Raw genomic sequence first — 24,458 nt, 5'->3', positions numbered from 1 at the left:
GGCCCAGATACTAGCTCTCCCGGTGGTAGTCCCGCTGGAAGCACACACTATCAGACACACTCTTTCACCAGCACTGGATCAGCCCAGGATGCACCCTCAAATTTGACTCTTCTTACTTTTAAGAAAAAATCGACTTTTGTTTCTCCCTTTCAATTAATGGACTTATTACTGGAGTATTTCTTGTAAGTTACGATATCTCTGATCTCTCAGATGAATGTTCTAGGTCATGTTTGGCAAAGGAAACACCGCAAATCTGTCCTGAGAAAATAAAACGGCTAAAACCATGACCAATGCAATCGATACTTTTATCAACCAAATAAAAGTTACTGAGCTCAATTTGTAACATCAAACTGACGCATTTGACCAATATGTAATCACAGTTAGGAAGAAATAGAACGCTCACCAGCTATCATATAACAGTGTTACAAAAAATTCGCTAGTCAACGTCGAATGTTTTGCAATAAATAAAATCTATTTCGAAGCGCGTATAATGGTTCCACGCCAGTCTTCAGAGTCCGAGCTCACATCACCCTTTAAAGCCCTCAGCGAGTGTTCCGTTCCAGCCTGTATCACAGAACATATCGAAAATGCTCCGGGTTATGTCACGTCATTTGAAAAATAATTTGCTAGGAAATCTTAACATTATCTTGTTTCAAAGCGGCAAAAGGTTGCGAGCATTCCCACCTTTGTAATGTAAACATCAATTCCAAGCCTAGCTATCACTGCAGCTTCCAGTATTTTGGTCTCCATTCCGCCAGTGGTGTCATGTGCAGCTACTGATATCTCCACTGCAGTACATAGCTGACATATCAGGCTACAATAAGCGGTTTTAAGCAATATAGACAGGTCACCAATTTTCACTAGTTTTTAGGCCTAATACCATACATTGATCCCAACAGCTACAGATAAGCGGTTTAGAAATTAGAAGCAATATAGAAGGTACAGGCATTTGATTATCAAGTTATTGAAGAGACAGAAGAACATTCTCAATGATGCCTTAGCAACTATAGTGCCTTTGCTTATTCAGATAGCTACCAGAATCAGGTACAGCCATGTATAGTCGTCCAACTTTTTTTTATACTTATAGTCGTCCAACTTTTTTTTATACTTATAGTCGTTCAACTTTGAAGGAGCATCATGGCACAGCTGCACCAGTGCTAGGGCCTAGGATCATTAGCTCATCACCATACACATGAAAAGGTATACAGCGCCATACCTCCTTTATTGTTGCCTTGCAGTAATGCAGGTTTTACAATAGACCAGATTCCTTTATCATCCACCTCTGTTAACTAGCACAAGTCAGTTGGAGGTTCATAGCATCAACACATTTCCTTTTTTTTCTTTCCAAAAAAAACTATAGTTACATTTTTTCTGTCAAAGCCTTAATGCATATCAAACAGTCAAAACCAGATATTATGGAAGCCAAATCAATACATGCCAAGCCAATACTAACCTATCTCCTTCAGAAGTACTGCATTTGGGTCAGTTGGAGGGCGATCATATACTCCATGGACATCTGTCTACATCTCAATTTTCAGACTAGCAGATAAAAAAAATACAATTATCTATTGTAAGAAATGATTGGCACATTTGAAGTAAAATATGATCAGAAAAGCAAAATAAAGAAAACCCATCAAATGAAGAAAAAAGAACAAAACAAAATTTCAGTATCAAAAGGAAGACAGTATAACCAAATAAAGAATCTGGTGAACCAAGTTATCTTCTATTGATATTTGATATGAGAGAATTTTAAAGCCATGAAAAAAGAGGGAAGGTAACAGTACCAGAAATACAACATATTTCGGACCTAGAAGTTGCGCAAGATGCCGTATAATGACATCCCCACTCAATATGGTGCAGTCCTGGTAATTGAATGATAAGATCAGTTCTAATTTGAGTGAAGAAATAGACTTTGTAGTCCAGGAAGCCACTATATAATACTAAAATCTAAAGGAGAAAGTAGACATGCTTTGATTCAAGAACTCACCAGCAATTCGTCTAGAACAGCATCTCCATGCAAAACCTGCAAGAAACACGGGTCTTTTACTAAAGTAAAAAATTATCTTAACTGCTGATAATGTTTATGTTTCTTCCACACACAGATCTAAGAAAACTCATGGAACTCATGTAATGCTTCCTCTATGTTTAGAATTAATTAATAATAATTAATTATGTTAGCATCCTGTCCTGTAATGCATACTGGGCACTAACATAAGTCCTACAACAATATATTAGCATCCAATATGCATCACACACCATGACTATTAAAAGCACCAGGCTGCCAATGCAATTAGATTTGAATAATGCATCAAAGAACATGTATAAGAAGTAAATAATAAACATGATACATACTCCAGCAACACCATATGTTTTTTAGATATGCAGATGAATCATGCTAACAGCTTAGGCAAATATGAAATTCTGAAGGGATAGTGATTCAAAACCTTTGGTAAAAAAAACTTACAGGGACAAAGCCAGCATGGAGTGACTGAATTATTTGAGAAGCATTAGCTGATGCAAGCTGCAAATGCATATTAAAAGGGTTAGGTACGTGTGGATGTAAAACAACTGAACAATTCCAAGAAGATGTCTAATGGTATGGAAGAAAAGCAATAGTTTTCAAGTTTACTCACTTTTCTTTGACTGGTAGACCACCCACAAGCAAATGGTGACATCCCAACAGATGGTATTCCTTCTGCAAAAGAATATGCATTTCCATAGTCTTCTACTCACCACTGATTCTAACTGGCAATCTAGTAATAACTATTCAAGGTCTATTTCAAAATGGACAAGTAATATTACTGTCAATTTATGAAAGCTCATTAAGATTTGCAGATAAAGGCAGAAATTATTCTAACAAACGATGATACATCCTTGCATGGGATCATGGGTTAAATAAGAACTTAAGTATATGATAAAACTAAACACAAGCAAACATAAGCATATCTTACTACAGACAAGAAGGAAACATTATCATGGATTCTAAATACCTGCAATATTGATATGAGAAATAACACCATACAGACCATCCTTGGCATGAGGCGTAATACTACACAGAAACAAAGATACATAAAAGGATCCCAAAAAATGCATACCTCTGGCCAAGGCTCTAACAATTTCCTGGTTAAGAGAAGTGACCTAAATTACAAAGTTTATTGCATTACCACATGCTTCCAGAATATATGCAAAAAAAAAGGAGAAACATTTTGACAAGATATTAGACATCAAAAGGGGCCTCACTGAAATTCTTGTAGCGACAAAGCCAGCCTTCACCAGTGTCGAATGCAGCCCTCCTTTATGAACTGCAGATCTACTTGCTTGGAAGTGGCCAAAAGACCCTGAAGCAGAATTATAAAACCTTTATAAAACTAAATTTATCTGCAATTTTTCAGAGTCCAGCTTCATAAAACCTACCAGTCTAATAATAGTTCGTAAGGCTTACATATGCCTAGGTAAATCGATTAATGTCTACCAGTTGCTTAGAAATATCTCTCAGGAAGGAATATCCTAAAGCATATAAAATCAAAGTTGAAACTACAGCTGAGCAGTGTCGAACCGAGCCATGCAATCCAATGTGCACAGTTGCTCTTCCACTAAGAGGAATTGTGCCATGTTACTTGCGAATCAATAATGCACACATTAACATAACATTTTGAGCTTACAAATTCCAGAGCAAAAACATTAACCGTCATGTGGGGTCGACTTCAGCTTAGCAGGAGTAAGACAAAAGTCAATTCAGAGCCGGGGCAATACCGGCGCCGTGGACGACGATGAAATTGGTGTCGAGCCCGAGCCCAGCCATCCCCGCGATCCACTCCGCGTCCACGGCCGGGTCGGCCGGATCGCCGTGCCTCTTGCTCCAGTCCATCCCCAGAACCTTCTCCGGGGCGCCATCGCCTTCGGATTCGGACATGGCCTGCCGCAGCTGCGCGCACGCCGACCGCAGGCTCTCCTCGTTGATGCTCTCCAGCTCTCCCTTGTTCGTGATCGCCGCTCCACCTGCGCTACCCACCGTAGCTTCTCAGATCAACCACAACCAATGCCAGAGAGGCCTGCAGGAACGCATGGAAAGGAGGCATATCGTGGCGGACAGCATGAGAGCGTACCTAGCTTTACGATGCAGCGGACCGGGCGGGGCGCCGTGGGCCTCGGCTGCTCCTGCGCTGCCTCTTCCGCCATGGATGCTTCACTCCTGCGGTCTGCAATCTGAGCGCCGCGCCGCGTCGCGTTGTGTAGTGTGGTAGTCTGGTGGACGGACTGCCGGACCGGTGGTGGTGGCCTGGTGGGCTGGTGGGGCATCCGGTTCAGACTTGCCTTGAGCACCGTTGCCCCATGTGCCGTCGGATGGCTATTTCTATTAATTTGGGCCGTCCAAACTGGGCATTTCAGTTCCTTTTACTTCTGTTCCTCTTGTCTGCAGTCCCCGTTTCCCTAACTCCGCCGCCGCCGCCGCCCCGTCGCCGTCGCCTGCGCGGCTGTGCTGCAGCCGCCCCGAACCCATCGCCGGCCGCGTTGAGGTATACAATGAGGCTGTTGCAAGCGGAAGAGCTATTCCGGAAGGTTCTGGAGGGTGGGTCGAAGACGAAGGCGGCTCGGCTGCTCGGGCTCGACGTTGGCAGCAAGTACGTCGGGCTGGCCGTCTCCGATGAGAAGAACAGGATTGCTTTGCCTCTGAGGTAAGCGCCTCCAACAATTGCTGGCCGCCGCGCAATGTGTTCGATGCTGTTAGTGCAATGTCTCGAGGGTTTGCTTTTATTCCTATGTTAACTGGCATAAGCACAAATCAGTGATTTCATTGTACTCTAGTTCTAGAATAGACTTCCTTTTATATAAGGATGCAGATGAAGTTCTCCATATGAATGTTTGTGCATGAATGGCCCCGCTTGTGAATTCTTTCAGTCGTCATGTTTTGCTGTAGGACACCAAAACCATTGATCCGCGGGCATTGTATTCCAGTGCCAATCGGAAACTGACTTGCTCTATGCAAGACAGTAATGTTCTATGATTGAATCAATGCCTATGTATTTGTGCTCTGCATTTTGAAGCAGCACCAATTTTTGAAGTTCTTTTAAGAACAGGCGGTATCAAATGCTGAGCAGTTATGTGGTTTTAGCCTTACTAGATGGTAAAAAGAAAATGGAAAAGACTATGCATCTGCCCATCTCTGTATGTGTCTAAAACTAGATGGACAACTACACAGAAAACTGTGCTAATTATATAGCAATAAAGATGTGTGGTTATTAAATTGTCTGCGTACCAATTGGTAGATCTTCGTGGTGGTAAACTTTGTGGGCCTGTTCCGCCAGACTTCGAGCAGTCTGTACTATGCTCAGCCAGTCTGAGCCAAGCTGGTCAAACTAGAATTTGATGGGCCTAAACTGTTTTTCCCCTTCCTGGCTGGGCCGGCGGTATCAAATTTGCTTCAGTGTATGCTGATCAAGGATTTTTGCAATAATTGTCTATGTTGTTGTCATAAATTTATCTATCAAGTCTGAGAAGATTCTCCTTGCTAAAAAAATAAGGGAGTCTGAAAAGACTTTAACTACAAGCTTGACAAGATAGCGCCTTATTCTCTTGGCTAGTTGGTACTGACAAATTGACTTGCTTCCATTATAGTCATTGATGTGTCTTGTGAAAAAAGAGAACAATGTCCATGCGGTAGATAATCTAAATCTATTTCCTTATTGACCAAAGATTTTTCTGTTGTTTTCTATTCTCGAGTTAATCAGTTGGTTGTACTTGTTCTGAATGATTCTTGCAGTGTCTTGAGTCGGACAAAGACAAATATCAACTTGATGGCAGATGATTTCAAAACATTGGTATGTTGAATATCCTGTTAAGTTTGACATCATATCTATTGTGGATATATCAAAAGTTAGTCTTTAGCAAAAGATTGAGTACTCAGTCTGCTACACAGCATTATGGTATAATGAGTGATGGCACATCCTACCATTCTTTTTAAGTATTTGGTTGAGCTTATTTTCGCAATTTGTAAACTAAATTCAAATTTACCTCCACCCAAGAGGAATGAGGGATCCCAGTGACTTTAAGATGTTGGGTACTCAGGCCTCTTTACCAATTTTGTTTTATTTTATCATGTATTTTCCCAAAATATTCTGGTTTGGCACTGTCCACAAAAATATCAAAAGAGATTTAAAGCAGAATATTGTCAATAATTTTGCAGTATTTTTTCAACTCAATAGGCTGTAAATTCTCAACTTCTCTTGTTGAACCTATTCGTTCTTCTGTAGTTTTGACCTTATTCTAGTAGACATGAAAGATGTTATCTCTGATTTCAACTTTGTTTACTGGATAGGCTTCGAAATATTCCCTAGCTGGGTTTGTTGTGGGCTATCCCTTCAACCTTCATGGTCAACACAGTCCAAATGTAAAGTTCTCATGCTCTTGAACAGTTCGCCCTATTCCACTTTATGTTTTCTAATGTTCTCTTTTCTGTAAATCAGGCAGTTCAAGTAAGGCTTCTTGCTGGAGAACTTTGTAAAACAGGGAAGCTTGATGATCTGTGCTACACATATTGGGATGAAAATTTCACCTCAAAGGTGAATTCCGTTTTCTTCTCTGAGCATTCTTGCTCAAACATATTGGGATAGTAAATTGAATTGTTGTAACTAGGCTGATCATTGGATTCATTAGTGTTGCTCCTTAATCTATGGCTCACCTTTGTACTCTCTTCCCATCTCCCTTTTGAAGTTCTCTGTTAGTGGAGCAATTTGATTGATCTTGTTGTTGTGTTCTCTACAGTGTGTTGAAGCCCTCTTACATCCTCTGAATCTAAAAAATCGAGATGAGGCCAAAACAATAACAGATAAATTTGCTGCAGTTTGCATACTCCAGGTACATAATCCAGATATCAGGGTGACTTTTCATTTTTTTAGTTGATTCATTAAGGATGATATATAGCTCATTCAGTTGAAGTTTTCTTAATCAGCTTTGGTGACATGGACAATGATCCTTTTGCGAGCAGGGTTATCTTGATAACATGAACAGAAAATTCAGACCTGCTGGCAAGTCTGAAGCATAAGGCGGCACCTAATCTCCAGTGAACTAAACCAAAGAGCGGGGGTCATCTTCTGGTAGGTCTGATTTGTTCAGTCTCTCGGAAGCTTGCCCTTGTCATTTTTGTTATTTACATGGTTTCAATGTGCTTTTTCCACTCAAATGCTACGCATCTTTGCTCGCTTTCTTTGAAGTGTGGTCATGACAGTACTTCCATTTGTGAAAAAATATGCAGGTATGCCCATACGTGGTTCATCAAGATGTGAATGGAACTCCGAACCGGTGCTTCTGTTGGCATCTCATGAGTTTTATGGATCCGGAGCTGACCACGGAGAGATCAAACTACCAATCGATTGCCTGGCCCAAGCAGATCTTGTGCTTAGCCGCTCAGGGCGAAATCGTCATAGATGATGCTAAATGCCGAGAACATCTTCTGATGCTAAAGTATTGAGAACCTCCTATTTTTAAACCCGTCATCCGGCCCCTATCAGCTGATGAAACTCCCCGATGTGGACACCCCGATAATGCAGTATGACTGTATCAGGGCCCATCGTTGCCACTGATACGCTTTGTCCAGTCCCGTTCTTGTATTATAACTTCCATAAGACGCCGGCCAACACTACGCATGCTTGAGTGTTTTTGCCCCATTACTTAGCTCTCAATTTGATCAGCCTGTCCGGAGGAATCTGGTAGGCTGTCGAAACCGAACCGATTCGACCTCAGGATAATGGCATTGATGCTGCACCCAGGGTCAATGGTTTTTCTTCTGAAGGACGTGCTCAGTTCTGTGCTCGCGTGTGCACGTCCTGATATGCTCACCGTGATGTTAACATTCGGGGTTGGCCGGCCGCGGCGCACAACCCATTTCCGGAACGGTTGCCCCGTGTAGGACTCGTGCACCGTAACGTATGAGCGAGCATTGCCGTTCCGGTGCCTGTTTCCACGAGGGGTGGCGTGAGGAAACTAGACGGAGAGAATCCTGTGGAGATCGGGTGAGGCCCCGTAACTTCCGTTACCAAACTTTCCGGTCTAGAAGAGGAGAAGAGAAGCGGAAGTTTGCAACGGCAGACACGGCAAGCGGGGCACAGATTGCAGAGCAGTGGCGCAAGCTAAACTGGCACGACCACTTGTAAGACCTCATCATGGACCGTACCTGGTTGCTCCTCCGTGCAAAGTCAACACAGCTGGCAGACAGCTCGGCGTAGCTTCGACCGGAGGAGATTTGGGGACCAAGAAAGGACAGGTCAGGAGCACATGAAGTCAGCGGCCGATCGTACAGTACAGGCACTGTGTGATTTTTTCGTTCCGGAGCCGTGACGTTCCATCGTCAGTAGATTGGAGACATGCCACGTTGGAGGCAGCTTGAAGCTGAAGAAGCCGGCCGGGTTACGACAGTTTGATTCGGCCGGCAAGCGTGCGGTGCAGACGAAAGACGACCGACCCCCGGCAGGCGCCGAGCTGGAGGTCTCGGGCCAAATGCGCCGGCTGCTTTGGCCTTCTCCGTGAATCGTTTGGTTTTCTTTTGGCAATTTGGTGAACAGCTTGCATGATGCATCAAGTCTTGGACAGATCGTTTCCTGCTGATTTTGTCTGCAGATTTGCGGGCTTTGACCGGATAGGCATGGACCGAGCACGGTAGTTTTCTGCCTGCAGGAAATGTCTTGTGCTCTGGGCACAAATTGAGGCAGAATGTCTGTCAATTTAAGACACAGGAATTCAGGATTTTCAGCACCAACAGGAACGAACGGGAGGCACAGCACACCAAGTTGTCTCCTGAGTCAGGGCACTAGAGCAGCCACACAGCCTGGCATGGAACGCTGAACATGAGGCTCAAATTCTGCTTGTGGCAGCCCCGATCGCACAACCAGCGCTGTGTTCTTCATTAGAGAGATCGGAGACGTGATGTGACGCTGGCTGAAGATAAGCCACGTCGGAGGCGGCTTGACGACGACGAAGCCGGCCGGTTCACGACAGCAGATTCGATCGGCGAAGCGTGCGGTGCAGACGACCGGCAAGGTGCATGCGCAGCGCAGCCGTTGGTTTTGGTCCAAACGAAATGAAACAACTGCTTGGCCTTCGCAGCTAATAATTGTTTATTTATTTGTCTGAATTTTGTTCTGGCAATTTCGTGAACAGGTAAGCCGCCATGCACGATCCGCATCTCAAGTCTTAGACAAATCGTTGGCGATGAATTCGCTGCGGATTCGCAGACTTTGACCGGATGCACGCAGCACGGTCAATCTGTCCGCAGAGAATGTCCTGAGCCCAGGGCGCAAACGGAAGCAGAATTTTGTTGTCAGTTTAGGATAATCAAGGCACGGTTCCCTGCCAAGTTGGCAAGATGAAAACAGAGCTCTGCAGCCAGGAATTTTGCCACGATTTCAGCAAAAAGCTGCCTCTGGGTCAGAGCAGCCACACAACCCTGCAGTGAAGCACTGAAACCTGAACATGAAGCTGAATCCTCTGAACCCTTTCTTTCAGAAAACATCATCTGATCCCCAAATCTGTCAGTGCGTGCGGCCGCACAATCTAGCGTATGACCTCGTGAGGTCCGGTCCTTGAAAAGCTTGTGGATATCAAGGGAGGATACGCGGGTGCGTCACCTGAGATTTCCCCGGTGGACACTTGCTGACCGGCGCGCGGCGGATAACTAACCAGTGGTGCCTGTCAGGATCCAGCGTGCAAACTCCGGTTTCTCCACTGGAACATGTATCTCGTGTGACACTGAACCGGTGACACCGACCGATCCAGCAGCGCGACCGATCGCTCGCCCGGATCGGTGCAGCTTGGCCGGCGGACCGCACGTCGCCAGGAGGACAGCAACGACTCATGGGAACAGTCCACGGACTCATGTTCATGGTGTGTTGGATTCTCTTCGATCTCTTGTGTTCTTCTTTAAAAAAAAAGAAAAAAGAAAGAAAGAAAGAGGACACAGTGAACGGAAGTCATAGGCTTGATTCGGCCAATCTTCTCGTCAGACACAGGCGAACCGACTGGTACAGGACGAGATCCTCGTTAGCGTGCCATCCCGTTGGTGTCCCTCGGTCGGACGGCCACAGAGCCGTGCTGTCCCCTCCCGCTCCGCGACTGGTTCGGTTTCCAGCTCGCGGCGGCCGGCGTCCCGGTGCAGCTCGCTCTGAGCTTTCGTCAGCCCCATCCCAAAGGGAAGGCACGGGGCGAAAAGCCCAGCCGGAGCTCGAAAGTCTCGGGATTTGACGGTGCGGGCGAAGTGCGGTCAATCAGGCGGGGATCACCGGATCACGGCCACCACTGTTACACCGGACGCGGCCGTGCGCCGTTGGACTCGGTCCTTCGCGTGCGTGTCGAGCTTTCACCGGCTCGGTTGGAGGCAAAAGGCAGGCGTGCGTGCGTGCGGCGCGATGGAGATGGCCCAGGAAGCGCGCGCGCGGCCGGCGTCGCCGAGCCAAGCGTCGCTCTCCAGGGTGCCAGCCTTGCCGGGCTGCTGCCTGGTGGAGACGGCGACCCGCGGCCCCGCGCCATGCATCCACGCGCGGTCGTCGGGCCGTTCCGCGCGCGCACGGGGCACGAACGGTGGGTTCCGCACTGGCGCACGCATCACATGGGAGGTGGGCGAGCACAAGAGGCCACAAGGGAGTGTGGGTGAACGACTGAACGGTGAATCATCGGTGACCGATCGGTCGGTCGGTCGCTCAGCGTGCTACCATAGCTAGCTAGCGTAGGCGCGGCATCGTCGCGTGGCTACGTTCGGCGGAGCACGCAGGCCGGCCGGCAGCGCGCGCGTGTGCGTGCGTGCGCGCCCGCCGCGAGCCGCATTGGAGTCTGGGCGCGCCGACTCACGGCCGGGGGGGAGCTCGTCCGGTCCGGCTGGACGACGACGACCGGTTGGGGGCCTGGGGCGGTGCTTGATGCGCGCGGTCGGCCTCTTTTTCCGTGGGCGTGTTGGATTCGTTCGGTCCGCATGCAGCCCCAACATGGGCTACACAGTAGCGGGTAGCTTCATATATATGGTCGCGGACTGATCTGATCTGATCTGAACTGCGCGAGGCTAGCTAGCTAGACATGAGGCTCGCGTCGGAGAAGAAGAACCGCCGAATCGGGAGCGTATTTTTTGGGCTCGAGAATAATCGTGGGGTGTCGCCCGACACAATCCAGCATTTCCCCTTTGTTAACGCGTCATCTCGAGTGTAGGGTGGCGGGCGTGCAGCGGGCAGGTTCCTGATGCAGCTGAGGTGAGTCTGGCCACAAACAGGCACACAGCCACGCGCGGTGTGCTCCGGTCATCCGAAGTCAACAAGCAATCAAACAGCACGGCCGGCCTCTCCCTCCATTCTCCTTCTCAGATGAAGCTTCTTCAGCATATCCTTATGCCTGCACAAGGCCTCCTACTACAGTTCGGCAGTAGCTCCAAAGCATACAGGCGATTGTGCGTTTCGATCTTATTGCCTTGTCTCTTGAAAAACATCTACTAGTATAAGCGGAGTCACCTCAGGACATTGCGCTATCATGTCGCTCTTTCATGGAACACTCCAAATCCAGTCGATAATAACAGGCCGGCTGTCCCCGAGTATTCGTCCGACAGTAAAAAAAAAAAAAAAAAAACTGGCCTTGGAGCTAGTCTTGGACTAGCACATGCAGGCTTGCAGCCAACAATCAACCTATCTACTAGCTGAGTACAGCGTACATGCAATGCCAGCTGGTCAGTAGAGAAAGCGATGAAGCTCTTGCACCCAGAACAACCGACGACTTTCCCTAGCCTTGAGCTCTCCAAAAGCACTCGCTCTCTCGCATGATATAGGCTTTTGCGGCGCCCCCGTCTCGCTCCGCTGCCCTGCAAATCAACCCAACTGATGTCACCGGAAATGCCTGATTAGGGGCAGCTGGGTAGGACGACGCAGCACGTATAGGAGTAGGACTGGTCCAAGACTAATCCTCCCCCCAAAAGCAAGAGAAGACCATGGACAGGCGACAACCCTCCCACGAAGTCAAGCGCTCAAGCTACGTGCATGCAGCGCCCCGGATAACCTAACCAACGCTAGCCACCTACACCACTAGCCAGTAGCCAAGCACGCCGCTAATTCAACAGCGTCTCTCCCAGCTAATCGGCCGGACTAGACTAACCTGTGAGAAGTATCGCTCATTAGATAGACTATCAACCTTGACCTGAACTGGTGCGCAGGCTGACGGACATGTAGCTTTAATTTTCTTAATCTGACGGATCGGCGCGTGCAGGCGCATCAGCTGATTGACGGCCACCAGAAAGAAGGCAGCGACGACGACGAGGCGACGACTAGCAGCCATCCATCCCGTCCCTTTCGTCCCCCCATTTGCTCCTTGCTTGCCGACCGAGAACTCGCCGCGGCAAACAAACCGCACGAATCCGACGCGCCGTTGGACTAGCTAGTGGGGCGCGCGGCCGGGGGCTCCGTTTTTCTCCCGCCGGAGTTGACGCCTCGCTCGCCGATCAGATCCGCGGCTGCTTTCGGGACGGAGCACCAATCAATCAGGGCACAACAAAGGGGGCTTTTCTAGGTCGAGCTTGCATATTTGGCCAGTCCAACCCCAACGAACGAGCGCCCCCCGCGCTCAACAGCAATTATTCCTCCAAGCACGTCACTGCAGCTAGCTAGCGGCTGCCAGTGCCGGCCTTTTTTTCTTCCTTCCTGGTCGCCCTCACTCTCCCGTCGTTGACGAAACGTATCTTCTCTTAGATAATCGGGTAATGTCTCGGCTCTGCATCATGAACTGCCATGGCCACAGTCTATGCATGTATCTCTTATGAAATTATAAATTCGTAGCTTTCAAATCGAGCAAACATTAAACATTTGTAACACTTATTAATTACTCTATCCGTTTCAAATTATAGCTTGTTGTTTTATCTTTTCCAGTATATTAATTTTATTATGCATCCAGATACATGTGTTACGTCCGGATACATAAGTACTCATTCAGATAATTCCTCTCTCGCCCTACCAGAGAAAATGACGGTTATTAATGAGCATATAATTTCGCCTATTCTAGCACATACTACTTTTATAATCTGTTTAGGAGGTTGGAGCATTCCCCCTAGCTAATTAACGAGGCAAGGCCGCAGCCACTGCCAGTATTTTCAAGGAGCAAATTGCAGCGGACCTGCTCGTCGTCGTTTGGCCATCACAAGCATTGCGTCCGGCAAGCAGAGCATCTGTCTCAGATCTCGCGAGGTAAAGTAATGGGGACTAGCAGCGACCTAGCTGTACATGCATCGCAAATCCTGGCGTCACGTATGGGTCATGCGTGATGCTTTCGTATAGATTAACTGGATTTTTTTTTTCAACTGTGTTGGTGGATCGTTGTGCAGGATTGGATGGATCCACGTACTGCCTTGCAACGTCTGTCGTCCAGGTGCTGGATGCTTCTTTGGCTGAGCTAGAGCAGCAGCAGCTGCGTGTAGAATATGCTCTAGATTTTGACTTGGCATGCATGGACGATCCAACAGACATCAGGTGCGGTGGGGATTGTGCGCAATTGGTTCAGGTAGGAGAGTAGGATGGATGGTTGGACTTGAGGGTGATGCTACCACCGTCGTCTTGGTCTTTTTTTTGATACTGCTATAAACTTACATTATTTTTTAGTCTTTTATTTAGTTTGGTTATTGCATCCTCTGGATTTTAATTTGGAGGAGGATAAGGCGTCATCATTCATCAATTAAGTACATTTCTTTGGGAAGGAGTATGATTGAATTTCCGTTGTTTTTTATTATTTGCAAGAACTTAATTAAATGACAGATAACCTAGGCTACTAGCTATAGCTATGTTTCTTTTCTTTTCTTCTTTTAAAAATATCTTCCTTGACTTGGTTCCTATTTCTCTTAAAAAAACTGCGTCACAGGAAATACAAAGACATAAACAATTAACATAGGGCCTTATCATTTTCAGCAGAGATTCATCAATCAACTATATCATTCCGTATTGGAAATATATTATAAGGTAGGAGTGGTGTTCCTTTCATTTTCTCTTCTCATTTCTTTTTTTTATCAGGAATGATTGCACTCAACAGGGAGTAGAGTAATTTGGTGTTCCAGTGACCTTGTTTTTTAATTTGTTAGTGCCAAACTAAACAAATAACCACTTGTCGATCTAGATTTGGATCACAATCCTCTGTACAATTTGCTTACTTCCTCATCAACAGCTTACACAGCCATCACACATTTATTTTCTAATTCTAGCACGACCACGACGATTGAACACTGAAATTTTTTGTTTCAGAGGGGAGGCCGCGGAGGGGCCTTTCGGTGCCAGCACCGGGGCTCAAACCCGGATCGTCGGCTTGCCGCTCAAGGAACCACTCGGGTTCACCAGCCCCTCTTATTGAACACTGAAGTTACGGAAAAGATTCACCGTAGTTGCACTTGCGTTTCAAACATCGAAATTCCAGCCAGCCTATACCGTACCTGCGAAAAGTACGCTATCTCGTCCGGCCGCACACGCACCCATGCCCCCGTGCTCCTTGCGAATGCAAGCGTTCATGCACCATTCGATACGCCCACGATCGGTTGGTTACGGAGGTAGAGCACGCATGCAAGATGCCATGCGGTTTCGGGACGCTCTCGCCCACGCGCGCAGGCGGCGCATGACGTCGCCGCTGCGCTTTTGACGGCCTGACCCAGAGTGCGCCGCACGGCTCCCTGCCGGCATCGTCAGCACATCCACCCGTGGCCGCGCGCGCGCGCGCATCCCAGCTTGACTATCCGATCGAGGCCAGGCCGCGTAAGCCGGTCAAGCTACCGCCGCCCGGCCGCCCGCGATTCGCGCGTGCGTGAACGGCGCCGGCTCTGGGCTGTGTCGGAGCAGCGCTCCCGCTCGCCCGCTCGCTCGGCGCCGCGCGCGCGCATGGCACGCCGCCGCCTGCACGCGCCGCGCGTGGCCGCGTAGGGGTTACGTGCGCCGCGCGCGCTGCGGCGGTGCCCCGGCCCTGCCAGCTCCACTCCTCCGCGCCGTCTGTTTCGGCGTCGATTCCCTGGTGCCGCGGCGGCGGAGAGGTGCATGCACGGTCCCGGCTTTCCGAACCGAGGCCCGTACACGTCCCTCTCGTGGTTTCGTATTGCGATCTGATCCGGCGGAGAAGCTTTCTCTAGGCTGCACGAGTTTACTGATGACATCGGCGAGCATGCCATCAGGGTCAAGCCTCTCGAGCGAATACAAATTTCAGTAAAACACCCCGCGGCGACACGTGTCCTCATCAGCCTTTTTTCCTCCCAGCTAACCCTTCTTTGGCTAATGTGTGTTCAGACCTGTTGTTACTGCTACTGATGAAGATAACTAAAATTGACCGGAGCCGATTACCCACACGAAGCCAAACCGTACCAATAATCCCAAATATTTTGCCGGGAGCCGTCGCTGTCACGGTGAAACCGAGACACGGAGGGGCTGAGCACGCACAGCCTGGAAGCTGTTCTTCCTCTGCCGCGCGCGCGGCGCCAGCTCGCCGGAGATGTTAACGTGCATGCCAAATCCAGCCGTGGAACGGGCACCGTTCCCGTAGAGGCCATGCACGCCTCGATGGGCACGGAAAACACGTTTGGCTCTTTTCCCGTCACGGATAGGCAGGGGATCCAAGCTGGGTATCCAACTCTAGCACTAGTCCAACGAACAACAGTGGAGTACTCCTGCGTGCTGATTATTCATGCACTCTTGATGAGAAGATGTACGTTGTCCTAATTATATAGATTATGGCAAGGGGAAAATGGAAAACAAACAGGTTTAAATCCAGCTGGGCACCCTACATTTCGATGAATCCAAGAAGGAATATGACATGTGGTTGGTAGGATTAATTTAGCAAAATCTGTCGAGCACGCTCTAAGTTTATATTACTGTGAAATCTGGGCTGCCAGCTTCTAGTAAACTAAGCTTAACTCGTGTTATTACCTTTTTAACGAGTAGGTAAATTCCCTGTTACTATCAGTTTATCACCACCACTACACTGTGGCTGTAGAAATTCCACCAAAATGCCAAAATATTCCCTGTGGAAATTCCTGAGTCGTCGATGCTCCTCATTCCATCCATCTCCAACTGGTTCTTCCCAACAACACAAAGAAGGGAAATCCCAATTTTCCATTGGGTCCCTATCACCTCCGTCCATTTGCTCGTAGCACCCCTCATTAATCCATTATCCTACCCAGCTGGTATCCTCTGCTGGTGGTGGTGCACAGCGGTGTGTCGACACATGCCTCCCCGGCCACCCCATTTTTCTAACTCGTGTCGGGCTACTCTCCAGCTCCCGCTTAGTTTAATCCGGCGCCATCGCCCCCGACCGGTCGGCTAATTAACCGAGCCAAATTAAACCCCATCGCAGCAGGCAGGCAGCTAGGTAGCGCGGCGGGGACGGGACAAGCGCCAGCCGCGCGCGCGCGTCTCGTCGTCAGCCCCGATGGCGCCTGCCGGGCGCGCCGGCCGCGAGTCCCATCGCCCGTCCGACGTGGCGGACAGCGCGGGCCCACGTGCTCCCGACGGGCGCGGGCAGTGACGCCCGCGTGGGCCACCCGCTGCCGGCCGGGCTCGCTGCCCCCCGACGTGCATGGCGCCCGTCGCCCTGCGCTGGGGGAGCCCCCGGCGCGCTATATATACCGGCCCCCGCAACGGCATCCTCCACTCGGAGCTGGAAGCGAGACAGAGAGAGTTGCAAGCCGGCAAGGAACAGCAACAACCACCACCACAGCAAACAGAGAGCCCTCGGCTGAGCTGAGCTGAGGTAGCTAGCTAGCCGAAGAAAATTAAACCCCCGTACCGTTCCGTTTATTAGTTCTTGCTTCCGGGCATGGCTCCGACTGAGGCGGCGGCGGCGGCGGCGGCGAAGGGGAGGGTGACGGCGCTGGGGGTGGCGGCGTGCGAGCGCGACGCGGAGAAGCTGGAGTTCATCGAGGAGAAGACCAAGAACTTCGACGCGGAGCAGGCGCGCGTGCTCGCGGAGATCCTGGCGCGGAACGGCGGCGCCGAGTACCTCCGACGGCACGGCATGGAGGGGCGCACGGACCGCGCCGCGTTCAAGGCGCGCGTGCCCGTGGTCACGTACGAGGACCTCCGCCCGGAGATCGAGCGCATCGCCAACGGCGACCGCTCCAGCATCATCTCCTCCCACCCCATCACCGAGTTCCTCACCAGGTAGCTAGCTAGCCCTTCAGAAGTCAGAGCAGACCAGCTGTTATTGATCGATCTGTTGTTTAATTCTAATCCATCGGTTTCGCGGTCAATGGTTGCAACCGATCGATAGATTAACGGTTGATTAATCGGTGGGGTGTTGGTGGGTGAATTGACGTGTTGCTTATTCAAATGCGCGCGTGCAGCTCGGGGACGTCGGCCGGGGAGAGGAAGCTAATGCCGACGATCGAGGACGAGCTCAACAGGCGCCAGATGCTGTACAGCCTCCTCATGCCCGTCATGAACCTGTACGTGGGTGACCCATCTGCTACTACCCTGATCTGACTCCTAATAATCCAGCAGCTAATTCTTAGTAATCTCTACAGTACTCTGTGTAAGCCTTGCTTAATCGAATTGTATGTCTCCTAGTAGCTGATTTATTTGCCCGTTTTGACCCGGCCGGAGGCGATAGGGTGAAGCGATCGAGCTAGCCGTTTTCGGCTGCAATCCACCGAGCTGCTGATGAGCTGGTGGTGCATGCACTCTATATATTTTTAGGGCTTAAGCTAATCTCTGATGTTTTTGCCAAATTGGCCTAACTGAAAATCACACATCTTTCTACATGTTTCGCAGTCCATAACTATTTTTCTTTGAAAGGTCAGCTAAAATCTACCGTAGAATGGTAATTTTAAGCCTAAATAAAGTGATCACTAGAAATGCTAAGCAGGAACGAAGTCATGAGCCCGTAGCCTGCCTGTCGTCCGGCTTGGCCTCCGGGCAGGCAGCTTGGCGGAGGCGTGGCTAATCATTCAGACCGGGCCTAAAATAATGCGAGTTTGTATCTTAGACGCCAGAGATGCCGTCTCTACTTTCTAGGCGCCAAGATTCCCTTTTCTTATTTGCGGCGTCGCCCAACTCCACCTTGCTAAAATAAGGCCGTGGCAGCCCAGAGTCCATTGCATACGTAACCGGGAAGTTGTTGGAGCGTGCACTAACCGTGTAAGCAACGCGACAAAATGCAGTGCCTTCTCGCGCTGAAATATGTGCTAGCTCTCCATCATCATTGTGGAAGACTAATTATATTTAGAGCCAGTCAACCTTTTTTCCTTGAAAGGTAGAGCCAATCAACTTGCTGCGTATATAAGCACACGTATGTACGTGTGCTACATACGCTGGATAAAGTTTGTTGATTGTACTTGTTGCCGCATTACACGGCAACATGCATGCCCTGGCTGGAAAAAAATGACGGCGCCACTGCAATAATTATCTCATGAGTTTTTTTTATTTGTTTCTGGAAAATATAAGAAAAAACAAATATGATTAATCTGGGTGCTGCATGCATGGATGATTTGCATCTACCATCAGGTACGTGCCTGGGCTTGACAAGGGGAAGGGCCTCTACTTCCTGTTCATAAAGTCGGAGACGAAGACGCCCGGCGGGCTGCCGGCGCGCCCGGTGCTGACCAGCTACTACAAGAGCGACCACTTCAAGCACCGCCCGTACGACCCCTACAACGTGTACACGAGCCCCACCGCCGCCATCCTCTGCACCGACTCGTTCCAGTCCATGTACGCGCAGATGCTGTGCGGCCTGCTCGCCCGCACCGAGGTGCTCCGCGTCGGCGCCGTCTTCGCCTCCGGCCTGCTCCGCGCCATCCGCTTCCTGCAGCTCCACTGGAAGGAGCTCGCGCACGACATCCGGACGGGCACCCTCAGCGCCCGGGTCACCGAGCCGTCCATCCGGGCGGCCGTCGCCGAGGTGCTCGCGCCGGACGGGGGCCTCGCCGACTTCGTGGAGGTCGAGTGCGCCAAGGACAGCTGGGAGGGCGTCATCACCAGGGTGTGGCCCAACACCAAGTACCTGGACGTGATCGTGACGGGCGCCATGGCGCAGTACATCCCGACGCTGAGGTACTACAGCGGCGGGCTGCCCATGGCGTGCACCATGTACGCCTCCTCCGAGTGCTACTTCGGGCTGAACCTCCGGCCCATGTGCGACCCGTCGGAGGTGTCCTACACCATCATGCCCAACATGGGCTACTTCGAGCTGCTGCCGCACGACCCGGCGGCCGGCGAGCCGGCGGCCGGCAGGGACGACGGCCCGCCGCCGCGGCTGGTGGACCTGGCGGACGCCGAGGTGGGGAAGGAGTACGAGCTGGTGATCACCACCTACGCGGGGCTCTGCCGCTACCGCGTCGGCGACATCCTGCAGGTGACCGGGTTCCACAACGCGGCGCCGCAGTTCCGGTTCGTGCGCCGCAAGAACGTGCTCCTGAGCATCGACTCGGACAAGACGGACGAGGCGGAGCTGCAGGCGGCCGTGGAGCGCGCGGCGGCGCTTCTGGCGCCGTACGGCGCCGGCATCGTGGAGTACACGAGCCAGGCGGACGCCGCCACCATCCCGGGGCACTACGTGGTGTACTGGGAGCTGATGGTGCGGGAGGGCGCGGGGGGGAGGATGCCCGAGGCGGCCGTGTTCGAGCGCTGCTGCCTGGAGATGGAGGAGGCGCTCAACTCCGTGTACCGGCAGCTCCGGAACGGCGACGCCATCGGGCCGCTGGAGATCCGGGTGGTGCGCGGCGGCACCTTCGAGGAGGTGATGGACTACGCCATCTCGCGTGGCGCGTCCATCAACCAGTACAAGGCGCCCAGGTGCGTGTCGTTCGGCCCAATCATCGAGCTGCTCAACTCCAGGGTGCTGTCCAAGCACTTCAGCCCGGCGTGCCCCAAGTTCAGCCCGCACAGGAAGTGATACTGATTGGATGGATTATTCGACGGACCCAACATCTCACGCCCCAAGATTGGGCTGGACGCTACAGCCTGCTAGCACTACTACTACCTCCTCCTTCCCAGTCGCTGCTTATACTCTCTGTGTGTTCTCCGGTTCCTCGTGTGCAAGGCAGAGGAGTGAATTAGTATCACAACTCCTGCTTGTTACTTGCTCCAGCCATCTGGGTGCCTGGTTCTTTGGTATTAGATCAAGCTACTCCACTGCTGGTAGTTACGTACTTGTGCGTGATGTCATTTCTTTAGTGGAAATGACGAGTGTTTGTAATCGTAAGACGGTAACGTCATTCTTGGCCCAGCATCATATATAATAGGCCTTCTCGAAGCACCTGCTCATGTTTGCATGTGTATCTTTGTTGCTTCTGTGGCATAGGGGATCTTACAAGTTAGCTGAACATGCTTCAGTGTCATATACAGAGGACAACATGATATGGCTACGTTTGCTGGCAAAACGAGGGGCCATGCGGTATTAGAGTTCATTATTAAGGGCGTTATTCCCTGGTCTCACCGGAAAAACGATGGACCGACGCAGTTCTCCAGCATAACACTCAGGAACCATCAGCTCACGGTTTCAGACATCCAGAGAACGAACCAGACCGGCAGCACATAACGGGTCACAGTGAGGACATGGCTCCAAATTACAAAAGGCAAAAACTTCACTCGCACATATCCGCATTTCTTATTCCAGGCTACGCACACACATGATTGTAGCAAAGGTGAAAAAAAAATACATACGATTTATTTGTATCCACAAGTAAATGCATCCAGCATCAGTTTCTAGACCACATTCATCACTAGGGCGCTCTAGTGCCACTTTGGCCTTGGGTGGCAGGAAGGTGTCCATTGTTTGAGCAGCTCAGAAGATCTGGAAGCCTTCTCAATTTTGGTCCTGGAAGTGGTCTCCCGCTCAAGCGTTTTGGTTTTATATCCTATGTTAGAAATTGAACAACTATGTAGTAAACATAATTGCCAAAGGGCTAAAAATAAGCAGGAACATGCTGAGTTCAATCTCAAAGCAAGCAAATTTGACCTGGATGTACTGAAAGTAATGTCTCACCTGGTTATTGTGACCTCTTCATGTAAACTTTTGGAACTAATATTTAAAAGCTACCAAGTTGTTTTTCCGATTTGACCTTAACAGTAACTGTCATGGGAAATCTGTATTCTAGAATGTTTTGAGTTTATTTTTTTATTATTGCGAGCAGTTTACAAGAAATAATTTGGTGATGCATGCCCCCGACCAAGTATGATCAGGCTATCTATTTTCTATAAAATGGAGAAAGTAATACTAATCTACTCTTATCGAACCAACAACCTTGCCCAGTTAAGCTGCAAGGAGTAACTTGGCACATATCAAACGCCCCAAGTCGGTCCTATCAGCATCAACAATTCAACATTTACTTGTGGTGGTTCGTACAGCCTACTCATGAATTTGCACAGTAACTTTTGTTTCTTCAGGTAACATGTATAGAACCAGCAGCTTATGTTGGATACTTAAATCCAACATCAGACCAAACAAACGAGTCGCAATCTAAAGAATTGTTTAAATAATCTATTAATGAACAGTTAAAAGAAGCAACAACAAATTCAATGCGTATAACAGTAAACAGACCAAAGAAAATTGTGTTGGGCTGGGCTGTTGTCAGTAGACCTGGTCAAATATTGCTGTAGGGATGGCAAGAGTTGTCACTGCGTTAGGAGAGTCAACTATTCCAGATATCCTACCCTCGCAAGGGCAGCACGAAAGTAAAAGATATGCCTGCATCAAATCCCCAATCCCTGATGTTAAAATACTATTCAGCATGCATGATAAGATAATAGTTACCCTACTGCCTACCTGCTCCTTGGAGTACCCAAATCTGGAAAGGTACCCAATGGCATTCAGAACTGCACGTTTGTAGGCAACTGATGCATCAAGGAAATGCTGCTTCCCAGACTCATCGACGCTGATGCCCTCAAACACTAATCACTCTGAGAAACGTGGCTCGACAGGACCTATCTCAAAGATAGGATTCACGTGAAGTGGTGTTGGACCAACTGGGGTCAAGTATTCCTTCATCCCACCTCTTATGATCTCACACCTATAAAAAGCACAAGAGTCAAGAGAGAACTTTTGAGAAGCATGCAACGGAAAAAGAATTGACCATCCAGATTTTATTTATCCAACTGACATATTCTCATCAGAACCAGCAATATTGAAAATGTGTTGCCAATGTGGTTCAGAAATGATTGATTGCGCTACAGAAAGATTGAGTCTGATCTCAACAAATAATTCACTATGCTTATATGATCCAAAGCATCAACTATGGCAATGCCATGAAAGTATGAAACCACAATATGGAAGAAAAAAAATTTCACAATAAACCTCTGTATATTCTATATGTGCAATCTGATAAAGTCATTTGCATCAAGTACAAAGATGGATGCTGCTAGTGCCATAACAAAACATTTTTCGACACAGGTGGATCCAATTTGATGCAGTTGGCTGTTTGGGTCCATCCATAGTGGTCATCTAGACATGTCAGACGCATTCATAAAACTTAATATAACATATAGTATTGAAGTGTAAATAAGAACAAAGTTTATAACTTGAGCTCAAGGAATCCGCTCATTTCAATTGCTCCACACAATGAAATTTCACCATCTCCCTGGGAGAAGTGCATATCACCAGTACTAAGATTTGCTCCTTCAACAAATACCGGTAGATAAACTTTTGAACCTCTGCTTAGATTCTTTATGTCACAATTCCCACCATTCTCTCTTCCAGGAATAGTTCTAGCTGCTTCATTTGCAATTTTGTGCCATTCAGCAGTCCCTTCTTGGACCTGCATCACATTGTATTCATTACAAACATGGCACTTCAAGCAAACAGGTAGAACAATGTACTTTAGATCTGCTAGCTAATACTCTTTACTTGATTTGTAGGAAATACAAAAAGATTAATTGTAGATATGTGCTTATATGCCCTTCCCAAAATGAAAAACAACACTATTAAAAGATGGTAGTGTGTGGTTGCAAATCCTCAATTTGTTGTAGGTAATGCAAACAATTTTACATCCTAGACATTAAAGTGAAAAATTTGACCATGCCTTCCCAAGTAAGCTGTTCTCAGGGGTCGGTAAATGAACAAGGGGCCTCTGGTGTAGAACTTCACACAGTTTAAGAGTCTCTTGGTTTGTCTCAGCCAATCTTTTCTCCCTTTCATTCCATATATTAAGAAGTTCAACTGATGGTGCAGTTCCCACTACACCAGGATGAGTTAATCCTGGAAAACGAACACCTGGAATACACAAAATGGAATAATTGAAGGATCCAAAACTGGAAAGCTTCACTCCCAACAACAAGTAACCTTTTTTTTAAAGCAACCGGCAAGAGCTTTGGCGGGTAGAACAAGAAACTTTACCTGGTATCTGAGGGGAGTATGCATAAATTCCTTCAAAATACCAAATGGCTTTTCTCGCGCTAGGGAAGTGGTCAGTTAAGAATCCACCACCATTCTCCCTTTTGAGTATTGCAGTATAACCCCACTCATCGCCAGGAAGTGGTCCAAGGTTGCAGATCTCTACTGCTAGAAGATCACCAGGTGAAGCTGGAATCCCTTCAGAATCGACTATTCTTAGCGGCCCACTAAGATAATGAGCCTGTGGAACATCTGTAGTCAGTTTGGCTCACAATGAAAGCCTTGGAACAGAAGAAAAATTAAATGACATCTCCAGAAGAAAAATACAAACTTACAATTGTGAAGTTCATGGATTTCATATCATCTGCAGAGTTATCATCCTTAACCCGTCCTCCACTCCAATCGACCATCTCAATACGGAAAAATTCCCCTTCAGTTACATCAGCAACAGGAGGGATATCTGGATGCCAGCGGTTATGGAGAGGGACCTTTTGCTCCCATGGGTGCTTCTTCACATCTATGGGCACTACCAATCTTGGGGCCAGAGGAGCCATTTTCATTACAGTATCTCCTCAAGAGCTTCTTCCCTCTGGAAGCTTTTTGCACCTTTATAATGGATATGCATGTTGACTAGACTGCTAATGGTAAAAACAAGAAAGCAAAAAGGAAACCCAAGAAAACATTTTTCAAACAAACTTCCACTCAGGAAGCTCATTTGAATATGAGCAGTGGATCTGATTAATATAATTCAAGTTCCCTTTTCAAAGAAATATTACAAAAGGAATAGGCACAGTTTTACCTTGCAATAATATTCATGTGATGGGAGTTGCTTTAGATAACCAAGTCACTATCAGGTAAGAAATTTCTTGCTGGTCCCGCCCATCCCTATAGACTATCCAGAGCTAAGATGCTGAGATATTTTCTTGTACAATAGCAGTACCAACCAACTTGGCTTGTCTTATTCATTTGTGTTTTCCACAGGCTGGAACATGCAACACTTAGGTACTGGTGCACATTTTGTCTTTGGCAATATTCCAACGTAACTTGAATGTCCATTCCCCCACAACACTAGGGGCTGTTACCAAACAAAGTTTGCCTTCCAGCTAAACTGGACAATAGCAGGGAGAATTTAAAGCTGGCTTCTTTCAAGAATATCTGCA

General features: G+C 48.5%; 4 protein-coding genes across 8 annotated transcripts; 2 read left to right on the top strand and 2 right to left on the bottom strand.

Moving 5' to 3' along the window:
* Positions 1-291: 291 nt before the first annotated feature.
* LOC112892982 (isopentenyl phosphate kinase) lies at positions 292-4,310 on the bottom strand. 2 transcript variants are annotated; one of them, XM_025960105.1, is made up of 12 exons: positions 4,107-4,310; positions 3,754-3,999; positions 3,241-3,338; positions 3,096-3,138; positions 2,634-2,695; positions 2,465-2,521; positions 1,988-2,023; positions 1,808-1,862; positions 1,454-1,516; positions 1,217-1,282; positions 685-788; positions 292-564 (listed from the first exon to the last, which is right to left on the bottom strand). In XM_025960105.1, the coding sequence occupies exons 1-12, from the start codon at positions 4,297-4,299 to the stop codon at positions 472-474; spliced, it is 1,116 nt and encodes a 371-aa protein (XP_025815890.1). In that variant the 5' UTR covers positions 4,300-4,310; the 3' UTR covers positions 292-471. The 2 variants fall into 2 exon arrangements, with proteins under 2 accessions (XP_025815890.1, XP_025815889.1); XM_025960104.1 differs by having other exon boundaries at positions 1,454-1,520; positions 1,785-1,862; positions 4,107-4,309.
* Positions 4,311-4,317: 7 nt separating this feature from the next.
* On the top strand, positions 4,318-7,593 carry LOC112892984 (putative pre-16S rRNA nuclease). 4 transcript variants are annotated; one of them, XM_025960108.1, is made up of 7 exons: positions 4,318-4,676; positions 5,762-5,819; positions 6,317-6,388; positions 6,465-6,560; positions 6,763-6,855; positions 6,986-7,094; positions 7,253-7,593. In XM_025960108.1, the coding sequence occupies exons 1-6, from the start codon at positions 4,333-4,335 to the stop codon at positions 7,040-7,042; spliced, it is 720 nt and encodes a 239-aa protein (XP_025815893.1). In that variant the 5' UTR covers positions 4,318-4,332; the 3' UTR covers positions 7,043-7,094; positions 7,253-7,593. The 4 variants fall into 4 exon arrangements, with proteins under 4 accessions (XP_025815893.1, XP_025815892.1, XP_025815895.1 ...); XM_025960107.1 differs by having other exon boundaries at positions 6,763-6,876; XM_025960110.1 differs by lacking the exon at positions 6,317-6,388 and having other exon boundaries at positions 6,763-6,876.
* Positions 7,594-16,530: 8,937 nt separating this feature from the next.
* LOC112891931 (probable indole-3-acetic acid-amido synthetase GH3.2) lies at positions 16,531-20,226 on the top strand. Its single transcript, XM_025958940.1, has 3 exons — positions 16,531-17,135; positions 17,318-17,419; positions 18,477-20,226. The coding sequence occupies exons 1-3, from the start codon at positions 16,792-16,794 to the stop codon at positions 19,861-19,863; spliced, it is 1,833 nt and encodes a 610-aa protein (XP_025814725.1). The 5' UTR covers positions 16,531-16,791; the 3' UTR covers positions 19,864-20,226.
* A 308-nt stretch (positions 20,227-20,534) lies between these two features.
* LOC112891490 (formamidase-like) lies at positions 20,535-24,121 on the bottom strand. The gene is given in 8 exon segments (XM_025958373.1): positions 20,535-20,827; positions 21,550-21,657; positions 21,736-21,979; positions 22,488-22,723; positions 22,988-23,178; positions 23,302-23,539; positions 23,634-23,904; positions 24,098-24,121. Coding segments are annotated over 7 exon segments (1,377 nt in total). The 5' UTR covers positions 23,859-23,904; positions 24,098-24,121; the 3' UTR covers positions 20,535-20,692.
* Positions 24,122-24,458: the final 337 nt, after the last annotated feature.

This window comes from Panicum hallii, chromosome 5 (genome assembly GCF_002211085.1).
Source record: "Panicum hallii strain FIL2 chromosome 5, PHallii_v3.1, whole genome shotgun sequence".
Lineage (NCBI taxonomy): Eukaryota > Viridiplantae > Streptophyta > Magnoliopsida > Poales > Poaceae > Panicum > Panicum hallii.
This window is presented reverse-complemented; position numbering and strand designations above follow the sequence as displayed.

What these genes read in the sequence shown, in the direction of transcription:
- LOC112892982 (XM_025960104.1), bottom strand. Translation starts at nt 4,299, where the DNA reads ATGCCCCACCAGCCCACCAGGCCACCACCACCGGTCCGGCAGTCCGTC. An exon ending in TGTTAGAGCCTTGGCCAGAG is followed by an intron (nt 2,696 to 3,095) that starts GTATGCATTTTT and finishes ATTCTTTTGCAG; the next exon opens with AAGGAATACCATCTGTTGGG. An exon ending in AGTACTTCTGAAGGAGATAG is followed by an intron (nt 1,283 to 1,453) that starts GTTAGTATTGGC and finishes GCTAGTTAACAG; the next exon opens with AGGTGGATGATAAAGGAATC.
- LOC112892984 (XM_025960107.1), top strand. Translation starts at nt 4,333, where the DNA reads ATGTGCCGTCGGATGGCTATTTCTATTAATTTGGGCCGTCCAAACTGG. An exon ending in AGGATTGCTTTGCCTCTGAG is followed by an intron (nt 4,677 to 5,761) that starts GTAAGCGCCTCC and finishes TGATTCTTGCAG; the next exon opens with TGTCTTGAGTCGGACAAAGA. An exon ending in TACATAATCCAGATATCAGG is followed by an intron (nt 6,877 to 6,985) that starts GTGACTTTTCAT and finishes TTTTGCGAGCAG; the next exon opens with GGTTATCTTGATAACATGAA.
- LOC112891931 (XM_025958940.1), top strand. Translation starts at nt 16,792, where the DNA reads ATGGCTCCGACTGAGGCGGCGGCGGCGGCGGCGGCGAAGGGGAGGGTG. An exon ending in ATCACCGAGTTCCTCACCAG is followed by an intron (nt 17,136 to 17,317) that starts GTAGCTAGCTAG and finishes GCGCGCGTGCAG; the next exon opens with CTCGGGGACGTCGGCCGGGG. An exon ending in CTCATGCCCGTCATGAACCT is followed by an intron (nt 17,420 to 18,476) that starts GTACGTGGGTGA and finishes ATCTACCATCAG; the next exon opens with GTACGTGCCTGGGCTTGACA.